Below are 13,971 nucleotides of genomic sequence, written 5' to 3'. Positions count from 1 at the left end.
AAACATATTAAATAATAGCCAGTGATACAAGATAACATTTAAGTGATAATATAGATTATCAGTGCTGTGGGAGTTAGGCCAGCAATAACTGAAGGAAGACCCCCATTTATTCAAGGAAGAGAGAGGGAACACTTATTTGTTGAATTTAGCCGTTTGTTTGGGCTAGGTACATCACTGTATAATCCTAAAAAGGTAATAGGTGTGATTCCCACTTTATAGATGTCATAAACCGAGGTCCAATTTACAGTTGGTGAAATTGAGATTCAGACCTAGGCCTTTGTGGAATCAAAGGCATGTACTTTTCTCCTCTCTCAAGACTGCCATCTCTAAAGTAGGTCCTGTGCTAGATTTTGGAGGTTTCTTAAAATAACTTTTCTCCTAAATATAAAAATATACATAATGTAGAAAACTTGGGAAATATAAAAATCATCTATAATGCTATCACTTAGATAGAACTATGATTACTAATTTGGTGTATATACATATACATGCATGTATCTATCATATTATGCGATATATGACTGTTACTTAACTATATATTTTTAATGTATTATTATTTTATTTGTATTATTTTATAACTATATATTATAGTTATAAACTATATATTTTAATATATATTAACATATTTATATATATGACTTAACTATATATTTTTAATGTAAAATCACTATTATTATTTATTATTTTGTTTGTATTTTATTATTTTGTTTGTATTTTTCTTTTTTGTTTTTTAGTCTTAAAATTTTTTTTCTTTAGTTTATTGGTCGCACCATGTGGCATGCAGGATCTTGGTTCCCTGACCAGGGATCAAACCTGTGCCCCCTGCATTGGGAGCTCAGTGTCTTAACCACTAGACCAACAGGGAAGCACCCTTCTTTTTCTTTTTACAAAACATGGTGGTTTATTTTCCTGTCACTAACATTTTCGAAAGCATCCCTTTTTTCCCCATAAGTAGGATTTTTGTATTGGTAATAAAATCAGCAAACTTTATATAGTAAAAATATCTGAGTCTTTTTACTCTGGAGGAAGACTTAGCAAAGGCCACCAGTTTATTTGACAACACATTTTTTATTTTACTTCATCTCATTAATTTACTTTTTCCTCGTCAATTACTACTTTTTTTTTTAAACTAAAGCATACCTTTTTAAGTGCTATAAAGAATTCTGCCTTGTGTATGTGTTGTAATTTGTGACCGATCAATTCCTCATTAGAGTTTGAGCTCTTTGTAACATTTTGCTGTAAAATATTTATCATATTTTGATAAGCATTTGAAAAAATTCCAGCCTTATTGAAGTATAATCGACAAAACTGTGACATATTTACAGTGTACATCATGGTGATTTGATATTCAGACAAATGTTGTGCTTTACAGATACTGTTTTTTGTTGTTTTTTTTTTTTTACAAACTGAAGGTTTGTGGTGGCCATGCATTGAGCAAGACTGCTGGTATCATTTTTCCAATAACATTTGCTTACCTCGTGTCTCTGTTCCAGATTTTGTTGATTCTTATATTTCAAACCCTTCATAAGCAAAAAGATTACAATTTGCTGAAAGCTCAGATCATAGCGTTTTTTAGCAATAAAGTATTTTTTTAATTAAGGTGTAAAAAACAATTTAATTGTTTTTTAAGACATATGCTATTGCGCATGTAATATAGTATAAACACAACTTTTATGTATACCTGGAACCAAAAATGCGTGTGACTCACTTTATTGTGATTGCTATCTCCTCTGTTGCTGTGGCCTGGAACCAAACCTGCAGCGTGTGCTTATGTGCCTGTATGTGTATACTAAGAAAGGCTTCCCACCATCTAGTTAACTGACATCCATCACCTCACATTTGTGTGTGTGTGTGTGTGTGTGTGTGTGTATGTGTGTGAGAACATGTAAGTTCTATTCACTTTTCAAATTTCAGTTATACAATACAGTATTTTCCCCTGTAGACACCTGTGTTTCACATTAGATCCTCAGGCCTTAAATTCAGCTTACAGCTAAAGGTTTGTACCCTTTTTCTATCCTCTTCCTATTTCTCCCACCCCACAGGCAACCACTGTGCTATACTTTCTGTTTCTATGGCTTTGATATATTTTTTTTAGATTCCACATTTAAAGTGACATCATGGAATATTTGTCTTTGGCTTATTTTGCTTAACATAATACCTTCACGTTTCTCCATGTTGTCACAAATGGCAGGTTTCCTTTTTCATACCTGAATAGTATTTTATTGTATATAACACATCTTTATCCATCTGTCTGTCGAGGAACACTTAGGTTGTTCCTCTGTCTTGGCTATTGTGAATAATGTTGCAGTGAACATGGGAGTGCTGATAACCTCTTCAGTATCCTGTTTTCATTTCCCTTGGATGTATCCCTGACTTCCCTGATAGCTCAGTTTTTAAAGAATTTGCCTGCAATGCAGGAGACCCTGGTTCGATTCCTGGTTTGGGAAGATCCACTGGAGAAGGGATAGGCTACCCACTCCAGTATTCTTGGGCTTCCCTGATGGCTCAGATGGTAAAGAATCTGCCTGCAATGAGGGAGACCTGGGTTCAATCCCTGTGTTGGGAAGATCCCCTGGAGAAGGGAAAGGCTACTCACTCCAAATATTCTGGCCTGGAGAATTCCATGGACTGTATAGTCCATGGGGTCGCAAAGAGTCAGACATGACTGAGTGACTTTGACTTTCACTGGATTTATACCCAGAAGTAAGATTGCTGGATCATAGGGCAGTTCTGTTTTGAACCACTATACTGTTTTCCAGAATGATTGTACCAATTTATATTCCCACCATGAGTGCACAGGATTCCCTTTGCAGCACATTTTCACCCACACTTGTTACCTTGTTTGAACGCTTGTTTCCTTGTTTCTGATGACCGCCCTTCTAGTAGGTGTGGGGTGAGAGCTCACTGTGGTGTTACTTTGCGTTTCCCTAGTGAGCAGTGGTGTTGACTACCTTTTCATGCACCTTTTGTATGTTTTCCTTAGAGAAATGTCCCGTCGGATCTTCTGTGCAGTTTTAAATTGGGTTGTTTGGTTCTTTGCTATGGAATTCTGTGGGTCCATGTTTTAGAGGTTAATCTTTCATCAGGTATAGGATTTATGAATGCTTTCTTCCATCCTATAGGTTGCCTCTTCATTTTGCTGATGGTCCCCTTGGCTGTCCCCCTTGCTGTCTTTTAGTTTGATGTAGTCCCAGTTGTTTGTTTTTCTTTGTTTTCTTTTGGTCTTGATAAACATTTGTGTATAAATTTTTTTGCACATTTCTCTGATAACTTTCTATCAAATATATGTCTATTTTAAGACTTATTTAAAAACTGCCCTCCAGAGGCAACTTATGCCCTTTATACTCCCACTAGTGGCAATATCACGAGAATACCCAATTTTAGATATTCTCTCCAATGCTGACCAGTATCATTAAAAAATAAAAACTCTCCTAATTTGACAGGTGAAAAAAATTACCTCTCATAGCTTTAATTTGCATTTCTTTGACTACCAGACAGAATGAGTATATGTTGGGAGTTTTCATCTGAAGTGATACCAGCCTTGGATCTCCTTCTAAGAGTCATCATGTATGAAGAGAAGGTTAAAAGGCTCCATCTTATTTATCTTAAATTATTTCATGTCCTATCTTTTGACAGATCTCTGACATCTACATTAGTGGAGAATCAGGGGACATGTCAGCTAAGGAGAAACTGCTCCTGTGGACCCAGAAGGTGACAGCTGGTTACACAGGAATCAAATGCACCAACTTTTCCTCCTGCTGGAGTGATGGGAAGATGTTCAATGCGCTTATTCACCGATACAGGTAAATACAGCGGCGCCTTGGGGGCCTGGAGAGGCTGCTTCTCATCTCTTTCTTGTAATTAGCTATAATGCCACATTTCCTCTCAGCTGACAATCCAGGCTCTGATTCATTTTTTTTATTTAAAAAAGGAATATGTACTGAACTCCTGCTCTTCTAAGCACTGGGCTCATATAGAAGTGAAGAAAGCAGCTAAATTCTTCCCCTCATAGAGCTTACTTTTCAATGGGGAAAATAGGCAATAAACACAGAAGTGTGTGCTGTCTTACAGGGGTGAGGGCAGTGGAGGGAAGACAGTGATGGGGGTTGTGGTGTTTTGGGCAGGGTGGTCAGCGGTGGCCTCTCTGATGAGGATGTTGGAGCAGAGTCATGGATGAGGAGTGGGCCATGCCGGCCTCCAGGGTCAGCGTGATTCACTTGGAGGAAATAACAATTAGTTATTGTTATAACTAAGAAGTGGGAATTTGCTTGGAGTGGGTGAGGAAAATAGGAATTTTGAATGACAAAAATCAATATTATTGTACTCCTAGTGGTCATAACCATGCATTGGGAAAATTGATACCTTTCCCTTGAAATCCAGCAAACCTACTATCGTATAAGTTTAGAATTAGGGAGCCCTGGGTTCCTGGAATGTGATTAACAAGGTGACTAGTGCTCCTCTAAACCTCTTGCTTTCTCTCTAACTCATCCAGTATTTTTCAGCTTTGAGTACTTTTAAGAGGGTTTCTTTGTATGAATTCCCATGTGCTTGTAGCTAGGGGCATTTCATATGTCTCGGTGGACTTTTGCAGACCTGATCTGGTAGATATGGAGAGGGTACAGATCCAGAGCAACCGAGAGAATCTGGAACAGGCATTCGAAGTAGCGGAAAGACTAGGGGTCACCCGGTTACTGGATGCAGAAGGTGAGAGCTGACTGGAATTCCGGTGTTTGACATACATTCATTATTTCTTCCCCAGTGGGTTCCGTTGCTCTAACAGATTTCTCGCCCTTTGTCTGTCAGATGTGGATGTGCCATCTCCAGATGAGAAGTCTGTAATCACTTATGTGTCTTCAATTTATGATGCCTTCCCTAAAGTCCCCGAGGGTGGAGAAGGGATCAGTGCTACGGTAAAAGAACATTTTCCCAAAATACCTTCTGGCTGTGATTGCTTTGGGTGGAGTGTGTTGATTAGACTGTGTTTCTACAGCACTCAGTGTGTGCATAGCACTTTTGTACAGAGCAGACTGAATCCATATCGTCTTTATACATGACTGTTGTCCTTGGTCCATGGGAATGAATGTAGAGAGCGCTAATTTTGTAGCGTCCAGCATAGACTATTCTAGGTGTCAGGAAATTGAATCCCATCTTGAGAGTCCTTGAGGAGCTTTGAAACTGGGACTCTGAGTGTTAAACTGAGCGGCTGTGTCTGTGTCAGTAATTAAAGGAAAGGGCTTTACGTGGTTGGGGGTGGCCTGAGATACTTTCTCCTGAGCTTGGCTTGCACACTGCTAATCAGGGCGTGTGTGGTGTCTCCCTTTTGGCAATAGGAAGTGGACGCCAGGTGGCAAGAATACCAAAGCCGAGTGGACTCCCTCATTCCCTGGATCAAACAGCACACAATACTGATGTCAGATAAATCCTTTCCCCAGAACCCTGTTGAACTAAAGGTAAAGTTATGGACTTAAATCATTTTTCATAAATTCACCCTGGGGAGTAAGTCTCAGAGCTTGTTGCTGCTGGCTTCTGGGTGAGATGGTATGAAAACTGGGATGTTTGTGTTCATTCACCAAATATTAATTTTGTAGGCACTTTATAATCAATACATACACTTCAAAGAAACAGAAATTCTGGCCAAGGAGAGAGAAAAAGGAAGAATCGAGGAACTATATAAATTATTAGAGGTAAGGAAGTTTATCCTTTGCTGAGACCGGGGGTTTGCTGGCAGGCCGTTTGTTACCTTGTTCCCTGCATCTTCTTCCAAACCTTTGTTAATAGCAATATTCTCAGGGTGACAAATCAAGGGTCACTCTCAGGCTGCTCCTGAGAGTTTACAGTGAAGAGGAAGTATCTGCCGTCACTGTTCTTCAAAGGGCCTATTGGAAAGTGGCACACATTCATTCAGAAATCTGGAGTTTTATGGATGTTTTCCTATTTCTCAGGGGAAGACTAATTCTTTCTCTCAGATAGAAAGAAAGAAAAGAGGTTTCCCTTCACATTTTGATTCCTAGAGAATTTGAAGTTGCGGAGACGGGCATTTCCACAGTGGGGTTAGAGAGGACAGGAGGATTTATGGAAAATGTGTAAGAAATGGAAGGATTTCAAGCAAGTGGTCCCTGTTTTAGAGGTGATTTTTTTGTTCTCACCTGAAGGTGAAGTACTGCTAAAATATTCACTTGTCATCTCTTATTAGACAGTGGGGAAAATTGCTGAATGGCTGGGCAAAGAAGCAGGAAGTGATGGACGAGGCATAAATTAAAACTGGGGCCTGAGGGCATGGCTGTGTTTTTGGACTAAAAGAGTATCTCTGTTTTTTTTTTTTTAGGTATGGATTGAATTTGGCCGAATTAAACTGCCTCAAGGTTATCACCCTAATGATGTGGAAGAAGAGTGGGGAAAACTCATCATTGAGATGCTGGAGCGAGAGAAATCACTTCGGCCAGCTGTAGAGAGGTGGGTCCAGAGTCTGGAGGGGATCTGGCATCACTTACTGGGCCGCTTTGAGCTCTGCCCTTGACTCTGGTTTTCACCTTATTATTTTAGGCTGGAATTGCTGCTACAGATTGCAAACAAAATCCAGAATGGTGCTTTGAACTGTGAAGAAAAACTGACACTAGCTAAAAATACACTGCAGGCTGTAAGTCTGTTTCATCTCACATGTTCATGTCACATGTTTTCTACTCCTCATCCTGTGCTGTAATGGTTAACGTCAACAGTTGAGGGATCCAGCTTCATTTGTCTTGGAATTGCAGTGGACCCCTTGGCTCCCTGGGTCCAAGTGGGTGAGAGCAGAGGGAGCTATCCCCCTCTCACTCTCCCTTTCTCTCTCAGGATGCTGCTCACCTGGAGTCAGGGCAGCCAGTGCAGTGTGAGTCAGATGTCATCATGTACATTCAGGAGTGTGAAGGTCTCATCAGACAGCTGCAGGTGGATCTCCAAATCCTACGAGATGAGAACTACTACCAGCTAGAAGAGCTGGCTTTTAGGTGAGCAACATGGGACTCAAACAGAGGGCCTGATCACTACTGGTTCTCAGATATTATATTAAGAGTCGGGCACTGAATCTTACAGCCTGGACGTTAGAGATCAGTGTCTCAGTAGGGATGCTACAGGTATTTGAGGCAGGAAAATTCTCATGGTAGAAGCAGGTTTCCTTTATTTGAGGCCCTGCCCACTAAGTACCTGAAGGATTCCCTAATGTTTGTGTATGGCGTCTTATAATATCCCCACATATTTCAGAGGGACCTGCAGCACTGTGGTACCACATCTGCTTTAGAACTACTGGAGCGATTCAATGTAAATTTTCATAGAGGAGAAACCCAACGCATATGGAGGGGATGAGGATCTATGGACACACCTGAGACTAACAGCTACATCTTTTGACCCCTTAGTTCATGGTTTATTCTGTTGTATCATCCAGGAGTTGTAAACACTGGTTTTGATTTGCTTCCCTCCAGGTAACACTGTAACTTGGCACTGGCCTCAAAGATGACTCTGAACCACGAAGATGTACATAACACCACCTTGCATTCACAGAACACTTTTTCTTTTTAAAAACAGTTTCCCTAAGATGATCTCATCTATATTTTTACCTCATCCTTGTCAAATGTATAGGGAAATTTTTATCTCAAAAAGCACATTATAAATTTAATGTCTTCTTTCTCTTCTTCCATCTCAGGGTCATGCGTCTGCAGGATGAGCTGGTCACGTTGCGTCTAGAGTGCACGAACTTGTACCGGAAGGGCCACTTCACTTCCCTTGAATTGGTTCCACCCTCTACTTTAACCACTACTCATCTGAAAGCAGAACCCTTGACCAAAGTAACCCATTCTTCTTCTACCTCCTGGTTCCGAAAGCCTATGACTCGGGTCGAACTTGTGTCTATCTCCTCCTCTGAAGATGAAGGAAATCTTCGATTTGTGTATGAACTACTGTCTTGGGTAGAAGAAATGCAGGTGGGTGTACATTCCAAATACTTATGCAGCACACTGAGGTTCCTTGAACTCAGCAATTATCTAAGAGGGTCGGGTTGCTCTGTGTCCCTTGTATCAGTTCAGTTCAGTCGCTCAGTCGTGTCTGACTCTTTGCTACCCCATGAATCGCAGCACGCCAGGCCTCCCTGTCCATCACCAACTCCCGGAGTTCACTCAGACTCACGTCCATCGAGTCCGTGATGCCATCCAGCCATCTCATCCTCTGTCGTCCCCTTCTCCTCCTGCCCCCAATCCCTCCCAGCATCAGAGTCTTTTCCAATGAGTCAGCTCTTCGCATGAGGTGGCCAAAGTACTGGAGTTTCAGCTTTAGCATCATTCCTTCCAAAGAACACCCAGGATCGATCTCCTTTAGAATGGACTGGTTGGATCTCCTTGCAGTCCAAGGGACTCTCAAGAGTCTTCTCCAACACCACAGTTCAAAAGCATTAATTCTTCAGCGCTTAGCTTTCTTCACAGTCCAACTCTCACATCCATACATGAGCACTGGAAAAACCATAGCCTTGACTAGATAGACCTTTGTTGGCAAAGTAACATCTCTGCTTTTGAATATGCTATCTAGGTTGGTCATAACTTTTCTTACAAGGAGTAAGCAAGCGTCTTTTAATTTCATGGCTGCAGTCACCATCTGCAGTGATTTTGAAGCCCCAAAAAATAAAGTCTGACACTATTTCCGCTGTTTCCCCATCTATTTCCCATGAAGTGATGGGACCAGATGCCATGATCTTCGTTTTCTGAATGTTGAGCTTTAAGCCAACTTTTTCACTCTCCTCTTTCACTTTCATCAAGAGGCTTTTTGGTTCCTCTTCACTTTGTGCCATAAGGGTGGTGTCATCTGCATATCTGAGGTTATTGATATTTCTCCCGGCAATCTTGATTCCAGCTTGTGCTTTTTCCAGTCCAGCGTTTCTCATGATGTACTCTGCATATAAATTAAATAAGCAGGGTCCCTTGTATAGATTCCCTTAATTATCGTTGCTGCCTAGCTCCCAAGCCCCCTTCTCTATTAAATTTTGAAAGAATAAGATAAGTTCAAATCATCAAAATCCCATCTTAAATGCATGAAAGTGAAAGTGAAGTCACTCAGTCGTGTCTGACTCTTTGCGACCCACGGACTGTAGCCTACCAGGCTCCTCTGTCCATGGGATTTTCCAGGCAAGAATACTGGAGTGGGTTGCCATTTCCTTCTCCAGGGCATTTTCCTGACCCAGGGATTGAACCTGGGTCTCCTACATTGTAGGCAGATGCTTTACTGTCTGAGCCACCAGGGAAGGCTTAAATGCATAGGCTTTTCTAATTTGAAGCCCTTCATGGAGCTCTTCCCTTCAGCTGACTGTGCTCTCCGTGGGAGCTGGTGGGAGAAGTTGCCAAGTCTATAAACCCCAGTTATCTCTTCTCAAATTCCCTCATTGCAGAGAAGCTGCTGCCTCACTGTTGTTTTTGTATCAGCTCTGAAGTGTAAGCAAGACACAGTTCTAAGGGGCAGTATTCACATGTATTCTAGGGTAACAGTTCAAGTTCGACACTGTCCTCTTACCTCTAACCCTTTTGTTTTCTATGAAATTCTTCCCATCTTCTGATGACAGATTCCCCCTGTACCAAAAAATAAACTCAAAGACAAGCTCTTTTACAATTACCTTCCATTAGCCAATAGTTGATGACATGAATGGAGCTTAGTATTTATGGATATTTATTTCTTATCTCCATTCTGATTGTGAAATGAAGAGACTCCGTAAAGGGAAATGCCTAAACTGTAAAGTTAAGCCTTTCAGCCTATGGGGACACCTTTCTTGTTGGTAAATTCAGGGATGTATTCCCGTCATGCAGCAGCAAAGGGCTGCCATTGCTGCTTCTAGGGATGGGGTTTATCCTCCAGCTCCTTGAGGGTACGTCATAACGTACTTGCCTGTAAGAGGCCAAGATGGAGATGGTTTAGATGTCCTTTTTGCCAGTCCCCTCTCCACAGCCACATCATCCAAACTGATGCTGACAGTTTTCATTTTCTGCCAACTTAGCAATAAATGATATTCCTAATTTCTTTTTTCCCAGATGAAACTGGAGCGGGCAGAGTGGGGCAGTGACCTGCCTAGTGTGGAGCTGCAGCTGGAAGCACAGCAGCACATCCATGCCAGTGTGGAAGAACTGGGCTCAAGTGTCAAAGAGGCCAGGCTGTATGAGGTGGGAGGCATTCGGAATCCGTTACGGGCAGCGGGGTGGCTGTGCGATGGAGCAGTATACAGTGTAGCTGTCCCGTACCTGAAACTTGACCACAAGTCCCTTTTGCACATGAAGTATCTCTTGCTTTTTTGAAATAACTTTGTGGGAAAGGTGTTTTTTACAAACCCCTTTTTATCAAAAAGAGTAGTGATACTGAAAGCTAAGGTCAAAATTAGTAAGTAGCGAATGCAGTTTCCAAACTCAGGCCCTTGGATCCAAAAATGTATGCTCTTTCCACTGCCCATCTACCTGCAGTAGAGAACTGGTAAGCAAAACTGTTTCCTCAGCCTCTCCTCTCCCTCACTCTTTTGTGTTCTCCCATTTTAAATTTCAAGTCCCCTCTTCCACAAAGCATCTAACTAGTTTGAGGAGTCAGCAGGCATAGTTTCGCTTAGAAACCTCCCAGAATCGCTGGCAGCAGAAGACCGTGAGGTCTGTGCGGCGTCTTCCTCTGCTAGGCCGTCCACACCAGCGCTGCTCCGAGCCGTCAGTCTCAGCCAGGGATGCCCCGTCCAACTGCTGACTCTCAGAGTGACTAATCTCTGTGTGCAGACGTAATATTTACATAGTTGAAATTATACCATAGATATAGTTTACTTTTTCTCTAATATATTTTTATCTCATTCTTTTCTTATCAGGGAAAAATGTCCCAAAATTTCCATACCAGTTATGTTGAAACTCTTGGAAAGCTGGAGACACAGTATTGTAAATTGAAGGTGAGTTTTGACTAACTCTGTTTTGTTCTGTTCATGGAGCATGTGGTTCCCTAATTCAGAAGGCTCTTGGTTTGGGCCCATTTTGGTTTTCTATTTATTAGGTTATATTGTTTCCTGTGCAGTTGTTCATATGCATCATCACATTTTTCTCAGTTTTCTTCCTGGGTTAGAAACCAGCGCCCCAGAAAGTTTGAAGTAGAGCTTATCATAGTTATTATGCTTCACCAAAGCAGTGACCATCAAAACTCAAAGTTTGAGATTGGTAGGACAGAGACCCCTCTTCTGTTTGGTCTTCATTCTTGTATTCAAGATTGTGCAGAGTAGGACCGGCCCAGGATCATTCTTTATCCACGAAGCCCCACACAGGCCTGGCATGTTCTCACTTCCAGCCAGGATTGACACGGGAGTCCTGTACCAGACTAGTACTAAATTTAAAACTGAGGAGAAACACCCAGAGATTTAAAAAGCAAAGCTAAATTCATTTCCTCAGCTATTCTTTGCTTTGATGTCAAATGTGCTGTATTCTATAGATGAAAGGCTGACATGTAACCTTGTAATCCTTCCTTTGTCTAGGAGACTTCTAGCTTCCGGATGAGACACCTTCAGAGCCTGCATAAATTTGTCTCGAGAGCTACAGCTGAGTTGATCTGGTTGAATGAGAAGGAGGAGGAGGAACTAGCATATGACTGGAGTGACAACAATCCCAATATCTCGGCCAAGAAAAATTACTTCTCTGTGAGTCTAGCACAACAGACCCGTCATATTTGGGAACAGCAGCGGAAGGAGCCAGAGGGGCTGGTCTGAGAGCCTGGGTTTCGGGATTTGCATTTTGCTAGATAGAATGGGGACCCTGCTTAATATATCTGTTCCTGTGAGAAAGTGTATATGGAGAGAGGGGAAATCAAGCTCTAGAATGAATTTATTTGGAATGTAGTTAGAAAGGCAGTGTCTAGGGTGACAGGAGCAGCAGTCTGCAAATTGAATCATTTTAGAAGCAATTTAACTTTGTGGTCAAGGTTATAGACTTTGGAATGAGATAGACCTTAAGTGAAATTCTTATTCCTCTGCTTGTTAGCTCTGTGACCTTGGTAGGCCATTTACTCTCCCTGGACCTCTGTAAAATGGGATAATAGTGACACTTCAAAGGGTTGTGTAAAAGGCTAAGTAACATTTAGCAAGCAAATATAGTACAAGGCTTAATATTGTTTAACTGAGGTGTATTCTTGGCTTCTTATACATTCTGAATTCTCTGAAGTACGATTCTTCTCAAGTAAAGGAGAAACGATACTGTAATACAGTAAATAATCGATAAGAAGGAAACTTAGGCTGTGATAGAGACATAAGGAAAGTGCTCAGAGAGCATCGGGGAGAAGAGGTCAAATCTGATAGCAGGGATCAGTACCCAGTGGCACAGAAGAGCCTCTAAACTGCGGCCTAAGTGTTAGCAGGACCTAGAGCCAGTCAGCTGTGTGGGTCAGGCGCTGTGTCAGTGGGCGCGGACGCGAACCCTCCCCTCCAGCCTCGTTCCCTCCAGCAGCACAGGAGAGCTGGCCTCTAAACTGGGGCCTAAGTGTTAACAGGACCTAGAGCCCGCCAGTCAGCTGTGTGGGTCAGGCGCTGTGTCAGTGGGCGCGGACGAGAAACCTCCCCTCCAGCCTCGTTCCCTCCTATCTTGCCTTCAGCCTCTCCTGTGTTCCCCTGCTTACTCACATCTGGCTCAGGTCCCGTATCTGTTGTGAGTCATTCTCCAGTGATTCCAGCATTTTTGCTCTTCTCTGAAATCCTCTAGCACATACCGTTCATGCATCTCATTTTGGCACTAACCCTGGGTTGCAGGCTCCTGTAAAGTAGGGTAGGGAACACAGCCCTTTCTTTATTTCTACTCCTTCCTAATAGCACCTATTGAATAAAGCTGAATTCAATTTTCAGGAGCTGACAATGGAACTAGAGGAGAAACAGGACGTGTTTCGGTCTCTACAAGATACAGCCGAGCTACTGTCCCTTGAGAACCACCCCGCCAAGCAGACTGTGGAGGTGCGTATGACTTGAGGGTGTGAGGGTCAAGTGCACAGAGGTTGTAATTATACAAGTGTTCACATGAAAGACTTAGCTCTGCTGAGGGGCCTGGAGGAAGCATCAAGGATCATGCAGCTTAGGTCCTCTCCCTTTACACCCCAGCCCCCTAAAGACCGTAGAGAGTTGTGATAATAGCCTAACAAGGACACTGAGAAACACCAGAGGCGATGTCAACTCCTGACTTCATGGGCAAACTGACCTGAACCGTATTTTTTCACAGAACTGTCTAGACATATCCTGCCTCTTGGGTGTGGTGCCTGTGGCCAGGGAAGAGGCAGTGGAGGCAGCAGAGGGATTGACTTAGGCCTGGGTTTTGCTGCCCCCATCATTTAGTTGCAACTGAGTGTAGAAGAGGCCTTTTCTGTGTAACATCTTTTAACAAAACCATGTTGGATAAAAGACAGGCCTCTCTTTTGTGGGGAGCTTTGAGCTCATGCCAGCCAAGTATCTCATGTATCCTCTGTGGGCCTCTGGCACTAGCGGAAGTATAGATGGACGAGTGCATGGCACACATGTGGCAGGTCTGTTAAACCCCTGCCCTTCTGTCCGTGCACCTGGTCGTTGCAGGCTTACAGCGCCGCTGTCCAGTCCCAGTTGCAGTGGATGAAGCAGCTGTGCTTGTGTGTCGAGCAGCACCTGAAAGAGAATACTGCTTATTTTCAGGTACCTGGGCTGTGTGTGTGTGTGTGTGTGTGTGTGTGTGTGTGTGTGTGTGTGTGTGCGCGCGTGCGCACATGCGCGCACAAGCATCAGAAAGGATGGCTCTGTTTTCATCAGAGGGGATACCTTTTTTCATTCAGGCAAGAGGCTGTAAGTGTGATTGCCTGTGCTGGCGTGTGCCTGCAAGCATGCCACGGGATGGACGAGGTTAAAAACACGTCTGTGTTGGTGAACCTTTACTGTACAAACCACGGCCCCATGAGACTCTGGGTTGGTGGTTTGGGCTAGGCTCAGCTGAAGATTGTTTTCTC

The 13,971-nt window shown here is 42.7% G+C and overlaps 1 protein-coding gene across 18 annotated transcripts in view; it reads left to right on the top strand.

Moving 5' to 3' along the window:
- MACF1 (microtubule actin crosslinking factor 1) overlaps positions 1-13,971 on the top strand; it is a 337,029-nt gene that overhangs the window by 173,875 nt on the left and 149,183 nt on the right. For all 18 annotated transcript variants that reach the window (XM_070368375.1, XM_070368374.1, XM_070368377.1 and 15 more), the window contains 14 exons: positions 3,637-3,803; positions 4,592-4,704; positions 4,804-4,910; positions 5,331-5,450; positions 5,589-5,684; positions 6,326-6,453; positions 6,544-6,637; positions 6,832-6,986; positions 7,679-7,955; positions 10,041-10,169; positions 10,847-10,924; positions 11,498-11,659; positions 12,854-12,958; positions 13,568-13,663. In XM_070368375.1, coding sequence (XP_070224476.1) covers positions 3,637-3,803; positions 4,592-4,704; positions 4,804-4,910; positions 5,331-5,450; positions 5,589-5,684; positions 6,326-6,453; positions 6,544-6,637; positions 6,832-6,986; positions 7,679-7,955; positions 10,041-10,169; positions 10,847-10,924; positions 11,498-11,659; positions 12,854-12,958; positions 13,568-13,663 — 1,827 coding nt within the window. The remainder of the gene's footprint in view (positions 1-3,636; positions 3,804-4,591; positions 4,705-4,803; positions 4,911-5,330; positions 5,451-5,588; positions 5,685-6,325; positions 6,454-6,543; positions 6,638-6,831; positions 6,987-7,678; positions 7,956-10,040; positions 10,170-10,846; positions 10,925-11,497; positions 11,660-12,853; positions 12,959-13,567; positions 13,664-13,971) is intronic.

The sequence above is a fragment of the Bos mutus genome, chromosome 3 (genome assembly GCF_027580195.1).
Source record: "Bos mutus isolate GX-2022 chromosome 3, NWIPB_WYAK_1.1, whole genome shotgun sequence".
Taxonomy (NCBI): domain Eukaryota; kingdom Metazoa; phylum Chordata; class Mammalia; order Artiodactyla; family Bovidae; genus Bos; species Bos mutus.
The sequence above is the reverse complement of the archived record's forward strand: the minus strand, read 5'-3'. Positions and strand labels throughout refer to the sequence as shown.